Here is a 7,099-nt window from a genome sequence, read left to right as displayed (position 1 = left end):
CGACGACGACGACGACGACGTTTGGTGGGTGTCGCACGCCCGTCGGTGACCTTTAATCGACCTTCATGGGAACACCGTGTTTACCTTCATTTTCGTTCCCACTCGATGTTTACTTCTCTCTACGGGGAAACGAATTCAAATATAACGAACATATGTATAATAAGTAACAGTACAATTGAAATTTACGGGAGAGCTTGTATTGTTTGTGGAAGAAAATGATCGTACATCGACTTGATAGATTTCTTTTATTTTTCTTTATGTGGTTTGGCATTTTGCTGCTCTTGAGTCAATTTTAATTATATTTAAGAATTGTCTGTATATTGACCAGTTTTTTCCATAGCTTGTAAGTTTGAGATAAATTGGAGATATAGAGGACAGATAAAACATTTTTATATTCTGTACTAATGTTATGTTAAATGTTCTTTTATTGCTTCAAAGTTGACGTTGATTAAATTTTTATTCTTTTGTAGGTTGTACATGCCTTTAGAATGCCGAGCCGAACCTGCAATCCAGGATCTATATGCCTGGTTGAAGACAGAACCGGAATTGGATGTTCAAAGTACAAAGCATGATATCACGCTAAATGGTTCGCTAACTGTTCTCAGCTTGATTTACTATCTTATAATCCGAGTATTGCTTACCATTGCTATTAAATTTAATATGTATCCAGATAACAGAAAATGCATCGACACTAGAACATTCACGAGACCTAAGAAACGATCGGCTAGAATGAGCTTTGAATCGAGTTTCGAAGGACTACCACCTTCTACGACGGATAAAGAGAAGCTACAGGATGTTACGCACATAGAAAATGTAGGTTGTTCCCTCTCTATATATTTAATACTAGAAATTAATTGATCAGGATTGATTGAAGTGGATTTCTTAGTTATATTAAAGTAAATACTTGTAGAATAAATTTTCAAATGCTTAACAATAGCTATGAATTATTAATTAAGGTCTGTAGTACATTGCTTAAGTGTGTAAAATTTTGTGTCATTATCTACTAGGTGGGAAAATGTTTACCTGCAACGATTGGAGATAAAGAATCTGTGCCACCGATTTTGAAGCCATCCACCAAAGCTACTATGAATGTTTTATCCGACGAAAACTCCGCGATGTCGGGGCAGGAAAACATGGAAGCTTTCCTAAACTTGTCGCAGTCCAAAGGAATAGATTCATTCATAAATTTAGGCGAACCAGAGTTCAGCGATCTGTTGGACGTGTCGCAGCCTTCTATTTTGAATGCGTCTGTTATCGCGTCTATAAACGAGTCCATATTCGTTATAAACGACGTATCAGTGATAAATAAGAACATGGCTCAAAGCATTAGCGATATGGAAGAAAGCTCAAACTCCGATGATGTCGACAAAACGTTCGTGATGCAGGAAGACGACAATAGCCTGGATGAGATAAATCGTACAAATACTCTAGGCAACACCTGCAAAGAATCTCTTCAATTGGATAAAGGCTTGAACGAGACGTACAACACTGGAGTTCCTAGCGGATCTTCACTGTCAAGATCGAGTCTCGGCAAAGGAGAAATAGTTACTTTGTCTTCCACTTTTGTAACCGAGCCTAACGCTAATGCTACCTTCGTGCAATCGCAAAATGAAGCAACTGATGACGTCAAGTCGTTAGATACTACATATCTGTCCTTGGCGAAAGGCGCCGAGAGACCAAATTCGCCCGTGTCGATTAACGACACGTACATACCTAGCATGCGCGCAAATAAAGCAGATCTGAATGTAACGTGTAATGTTCCGTCGGATGAAATCGAATCCGTGGTCCTTCTCACGCGCGAGACACTCGCGAAGGAGAGCGCTTTAGATATATCTTCCAAGGTGCCTATCTATAATCAATCCACGCCGATGAATCCAAACATGTTGGACGCAGCACCGAAATTCGCTACGAAGCATCTGGACCAACCGCAGCCAACTGTGCGTCCCACCTTGAAAGCTCCCACGTCGTTGAGACGAGAGTTGCTGGCAGAGATTCAACGAAGCGGCGAGCGCAAACTGGACTCCACGTACAATCATATCCCTGGTGATCATCCCGGGTCGAGGGACACCAAGAAGAATGTTCACGTAGCCTGTAACGAGAATGAGACTAACAGATTCCACACGTACAAGAAAACAGCGTTTAGGGCGATGGCCAATCAGGGCACAAGTCAGAACGAAACGGCTGTAATTTTACTATATTATACACGGAGAATTAAAAAATACGTGAAATATTAATTACCAATTGGTGGACTGAAGAAATTAAAGAAGGAATCATTTTGAACCGTTTTCGTCACGGTACGCATTGATCCTCGTGATTTATGCTTCTGATTCTTCTTAATAGTTTTTATCGTAACGTTCTTGCCCTTCTTCCAATCGATCACGCAGCCCTACAAAAATAATTATCTTTTTAGTATCACAATTACTTATATACTTAATTAATAAAAACTTAATTAGATCAAGTAAAAGCTTTACTTTGCATTTGTATATCTCTGGCCCTTCAAAACTGAACGGATCGTTCTTGTCTGGAGTACATTTCATGATGTATTCTTTAGTGAGCACTGAATTAGAGAAATATTCGTTGGGCGTGAAATAGAACTCGAGAATAAATCCCTGAAAAAGAAAAAGAATATTAACTTGAATCAAGCTTCTTCTCTAATTATTAATTGTATTACTTCGTTCTGTAGCTCACCATTGGATTCGATGGCAGAAATTTTACTTTAATATCATGTAGATGCTTCAAGATCGGCTCGTCATGTTCCTGAACCATTTCGGATAGCGAGCTTACATTCTTAAATATTGTTAGCCAAAAATCTGGGATGCCTTTAATATCATCCTCGTTCTCCGTCGCTCTAAAATCATATTACACAAATTCTAAAATAATATTCTAAAATAAATCTAATTTTTCTTAATTTTTTATATAAGCAGGTACATAATAATTAAAAAAAAAAAAAAACATACTCATCCTTTATCTCTACAGTATCCTCGATCTTTGCCTTCTCTTTCATATAATTAGTTAGCGTTTCTTCTTCATCATCGCTTTCCCAAGCGCATTGTTCATCGGTTGGCTCATAAGTGCCCGATATTATGTCATTCCGCTTCTGGTAAAGGGGGGCGCACATTTTGTAGTATTCACATTCCAAGGCATGGACCTCCTCGTAAAATTTGGCCTCGATATTAGTAGTGACAAGCTGCAGTTGTTTCAGTGCCTTGACCCTGCGTTTGACGGGAGCAGGAAGAGACTGCATTTGCTGAAAACGCAATTTATACACTTGTACTTCACAATCAAACACGACAATTTAATAATTTATATTTTGTCCAGCTTCTTTAAAGTTTCGTTTTCTTTTTTTTACTTTAATAATTAGTTATCGATTGAGAGTTACAGATTGCAAGTTATTGGTTTACATGAATCGGCGATAAGAAAAACATTTATATGAAATTTGACTTAAATCAGTAAACTATGGATGACATTCACACAACTCGAGATGCGTAACAAACATGATGTATCATTCGGTCAAAAATGGTCGGTTAAATGGGATGTGAAAGCAAACAAGCGTTAAGAAAAGCATGTGATTCAGAAAAAAAACTTGCAATATCACTGTAAAATAACGCGCGCGCGTCATTTAATAAGATCAATTTATATAAATTCGAAGATATGTGTATGTAGGTAAAGTTCGCCGAATGAAGACGGGAAATAATATTGCAATACCTCTGCAAATCCTGGTGCAGTAATACCACCACCTCGAAGAGCAGCTAACACATCATTGCTATTTAAAATTTTGCGATGGTTATCGTCTTCGTCTTCGACGGATTCTGTACCGCTCGTATTGGCGGCGCGTTCCGGATCGGTTGTCATATTTACTACAATTCAAATGCGTCGCTATCAATTCTCTACCTTTAGCCGAGGCTATATCTGTATTAATCTAAAGAGTCTCTTGGCGTTCAGCTTGAAAGCTCGGTAATCGTCCCTCTTCAATCGGCTCGAATTTTAATTTTCGCTTAGCTCGATCACTTAAGCGGTGCTACATTTATGCAAAATGTACATTGCTTAGGTGTATATATATGAATAAAAAGAAAAGGCAAGCGAGACTAATTTTAGGACCAGGTCTCTAATACTTAATTTTCGCAACGTAATTCAAGAATGAATAGATAAAGAAGCGTATATAAGTAGTTTGATTATTAAATACATACATAATGAAAGCAGAAAAAAATATATCTCTAAGTAATATAAATTATTGACAATCACAAAGGGGAATTTAATGAAAGAAAAAAATATTGTTTTACATTCTCAGTAGGAACAAGTCATCTCATGTCATTTAATTAAGGGACAGAACTCTCGGTGAAAGAGACTGTTTTAACAACTCAACTACAAGGTAGATACCAGGGGTCTGTTTTCTATTGCTGAACTGACCTAGGCGCTAGTCCTGCAGCAATAGAAAACAGACCCCCCCCTGGTTTCGGGGGTGATAAACTTTAAGATCGGTGAAATCTCTCAGACACGGAGGGTGCAACGTGATGCTTGCAGAGCGTGTTAGAATTGTATGCACCGGAGAGACGAGATTGCGTGAGAAATTACGGAGCTTCGGTGCAATAGTAACGCAAAACGGCGCGCCAGCCACGCGGGGACACGAGACGCACGTCGAGGGAGAGTTCGCGAGTCGCGTATGGTGCCTACTTACGAGTTAGGAATTGCGCTTCAAAATTCCGCGATTCCCTCGACCGTGCGAGTCGGTCCTGACGTCTTCGAGGGGAAGGTTATTTCTCTTTTCGGAGAATCGCGGCCGGCGAGGAGCGAGACGGGCGACGGCGCGCGCGGAATGACATTGAGAGGACGAGGGTTAAAGACGCCGGGATTCGCGCCCTCGCGACGCTCCGCTTCGCTCGCGGCGGGGAACTCGGACGGCAGGAAGGAATATCGGGAGGGTACGGGGCACGTGGCGCGTAGATGACGAAACCGTGTGGAACGCCGGATGCTAAGCGACGAGAGACGTGAAAGAGAGGATGGGGACGCGGGGGGATCAAAGTGCGCGCGCGAGAATCACGTCACGGCGACGTGGTGCGGCGAGTCGTATCCTGGAGCCGCGCGCCGTGGGGCCCCACGGCGCCAGGCGCGGATTCCGGATTATTCTCTGTCGGGTCGTACCTTGATGGAATCACACGGAGTCGGGATCAGCACGCGAGAAGAGAGTGAGAGAGTGAGAGAGAGAGAGAGAGGTGAAAACCAAACCTGACGAAAACCAGGGAGACCAGGGAACGAACAACAGGAGCACGACGAACCGGTCGCTGCCTCTTGACGGTTGGGCCGCGGGTAAATGCGCGACACGAACAGACACGAATGAGGGATGAGAGAGAACGGCGGTTGCGAATCGCGACCAATCGCGATCTCTCGACCGGCTCTCGACAGTCTCGACCCGGTCGAAGCGCGGGAATCGCCGCGATAGTCGATACGTGTTCGACGAGTTCTCGCGGCTGCGCAGTGCTGCGCTTTCTGCACTCGAAATTCAAACGACGTACGGTACAATTTTCATTAATTTTTGTACAAATTAACTTTAATCTCGGTTTTTTATCTTTTTCTTATTCTAAAAATTATTCGATCGTTAAAAACAGATGTTGAAGAAAAAGGAATATAAGGAAAGAGTACAAAAAAGTTAGTACAATATTACAAAGATTAATTAAATCTTTCATTAAGAATATTGGAAAAGAGAAAAATAATTAAAAATTAAAAATATTAAAAAGCATTAAGCAAAACGTTTGTAACAAGAGGAATACCGGACTCAATCGAAAAATACAAAAAAAAAATCAGAAATATCGAGAAAAATATATTTTATCTTCGAAACTTTTATAATTTTCAAGAAGACATATTTTTAAATAAATAAAAGATCGAGATCGGCCGATCGCTCGATCGATCTAAACTAAAATTCTGGACAAAAGACGCGAAACTGTACGGTTACGTCGCGACGTCGCCATTGGCCCGGAAAAATCACGTTTTCCAATAAAAACGATCGAAGCCTAGAGACTTCGGAATTCGAATTCGCCGTCCGGTGCGCGACGTTCATGGTCGATCCTCGCGCCGCGCGCGCCGTGACTTAACGCAGTTTTCGCGCATCCGCGTAGCATCCGCGTTCAACGTGGTTATGTTTCGCGACGAGGTCCTAGACCTCGGTGGCCGTGATCATATTTTTTTCCCTCCCAATCGAGAGTATTCGAGAGTCATCGACGTCGCTCCTGTTTCTGCTTGTCGCGAGTTAAGTCCGCTCCCTCCCTTCTGCCGTCTCTCACGCTCTTTCTCTCTCTCTCCCCCCGCTGAGCTATTTTCGTGTCTTTGGTCTTCGGGGCGCCGAGCACTGGCGAGCACCCGGGAACGGTGAAATATGTGTGCACGTATACGCGCGACTCGCTAACACTCGGCCGGGAAATATGTCAGCGGGCACCACGGATCCGAGCGAGACTGTCACGAGCGCGGAACACCCTCACGATGGCTACCTCGTCGACGAGGTCGATCTCATCGACGAGGTCGATCTCATCGACCTGTCGGACCTGCAGCTCGACGACGACGACGACGACGTTTGGTGGGTGTCGCACGCCCGTCGGTGACCTTTAATCGACCTTCATGGGAACACCGTGTTTACCTTCATTTTCGTTCCCACTCGATGTTTACTTCTCTCTACGGGGAAACGAATTCAAATATAACGAACATATGTATAATAAGTAACAGTACAATTGAAATTTACGGGAGAGCTTGTATTGTTTGTGGAAGAAAATGATCGTACATCGACTTGATAGATTTCTTTTATTTTTCTTTATGTGGTTTGGCATTTTGCTGCTCTTGAGTCAATTTTAATTATATTTAAGAATTGTCTGTATATTGACCAGTTTTTTCCATAGCTTGTAAGTTTGAGATAAATTGGAGATATAGAGGACAGATAAAACATTTTTATATTCTGTACTAATGTTATGTTAAATGTTCTTTTATTGCTTCAAAGTTGACGTTGATTAAATTTTTATTCTTTTGTAGGTTGTACATGCCTTTAGAATGCCGAGCCGAACCTGCAATCCAGGATCTATATGCCTGGTTGAAGACAGAACCGGAATTGGATGTTCAA

At 41.9% G+C, this 7,099-nt stretch overlaps 2 protein-coding genes across 4 annotated transcripts; one reads left to right on the top strand and one right to left on the bottom strand.

The window, feature by feature from the left end:
- The first annotated feature begins 6 nt into the window (after positions 1-6).
- On the top strand, positions 7-2,254 carry LOC112459936. 3 transcript variants are annotated; one of them, XM_025024310.1, is made up of 4 exons: positions 7-24; positions 471-586; positions 671-813; positions 1,008-2,254. In XM_025024310.1, the coding sequence occupies exons 2-4, from the start codon at positions 478-480 to the stop codon at positions 2,232-2,234; spliced, it is 1,479 nt and encodes a 492-aa protein (XP_024880078.1). In that variant the 5' UTR covers positions 7-24; positions 471-477; the 3' UTR covers positions 2,235-2,254. The 3 variants fall into 3 exon arrangements, with proteins under 3 accessions (XP_024880078.1, XP_024880080.1, XP_024880079.1); XM_025024312.1 differs by lacking the exon at positions 7-24 and having other exon boundaries at positions 51-559; positions 696-813; XM_025024311.1 differs by lacking the exon at positions 7-24 and having other exon boundaries at positions 51-559.
- On the bottom strand, positions 2,235-3,852 carry LOC112459937 (nucleosome assembly protein 1-like 4). Its single transcript, XM_025024313.1, has 6 exons — positions 3,706-3,852; positions 2,958-3,247; positions 2,689-2,848; positions 2,472-2,609; positions 2,294-2,386; positions 2,235-2,249 (listed from the first exon to the last, which is right to left on the bottom strand). The coding sequence occupies exons 1-6, from the start codon at positions 3,850-3,852 to the stop codon at positions 2,235-2,237; spliced, it is 843 nt and encodes a 280-aa protein (XP_024880081.1).
- Between the last annotated feature and the right edge of the window lie 3,247 nt (positions 3,853-7,099).

The sequence above is a fragment of the Temnothorax curvispinosus genome, unplaced genomic scaffold (assembly GCF_003070985.1).
Source record: "Temnothorax curvispinosus isolate PA1 unplaced genomic scaffold, ASM307098v1 QBEX01010254.1, whole genome shotgun sequence".
NCBI lineage: Eukaryota > Metazoa > Arthropoda > Insecta > Hymenoptera > Formicidae > Temnothorax > Temnothorax curvispinosus.
Note: the sequence above shows the minus strand (reverse complement) of the source record. Positions and strands in the feature narration are given on the sequence as shown.

What these genes read in the sequence shown, in the direction of transcription:
- LOC112459936 (XM_025024310.1), top strand. Translation starts at nt 478, where the DNA reads ATGCCTTTAGAATGCCGAGCCGAACCTGCAATCCAGGATCTATATGCC. An exon ending in GCATGATATCACGCTAAATG is followed by an intron (nt 587 to 670) that starts GTTCGCTAACTG and finishes ATATGTATCCAG; the next exon opens with ATAACAGAAAATGCATCGAC. An exon ending in ATGTTACGCACATAGAAAAT is followed by an intron (nt 814 to 1,007) that starts GTAGGTTGTTCC and finishes ATTATCTACTAG; the next exon opens with GTGGGAAAATGTTTACCTGC.
- LOC112459937 (XM_025024313.1), bottom strand. Translation starts at nt 3,852, where the DNA reads ATGACAACCGATCCGGAACGCGCCGCCAATACGAGCGGTACAGAATCC. An exon ending in CTGCACCAGGATTTGCAGAG is followed by an intron (nt 3,248 to 3,705) that starts GTATTGCAATAT and finishes TTGCGTTTTCAG; the next exon opens with CAAATGCAGTCTCTTCCTGC. An exon ending in CAGAGATATACAAATGCAAA is followed by an intron (nt 2,387 to 2,471) that starts GTAAAGCTTTTA and finishes TTATTTTTGTAG; the next exon opens with GGCTGCGTGATCGATTGGAA.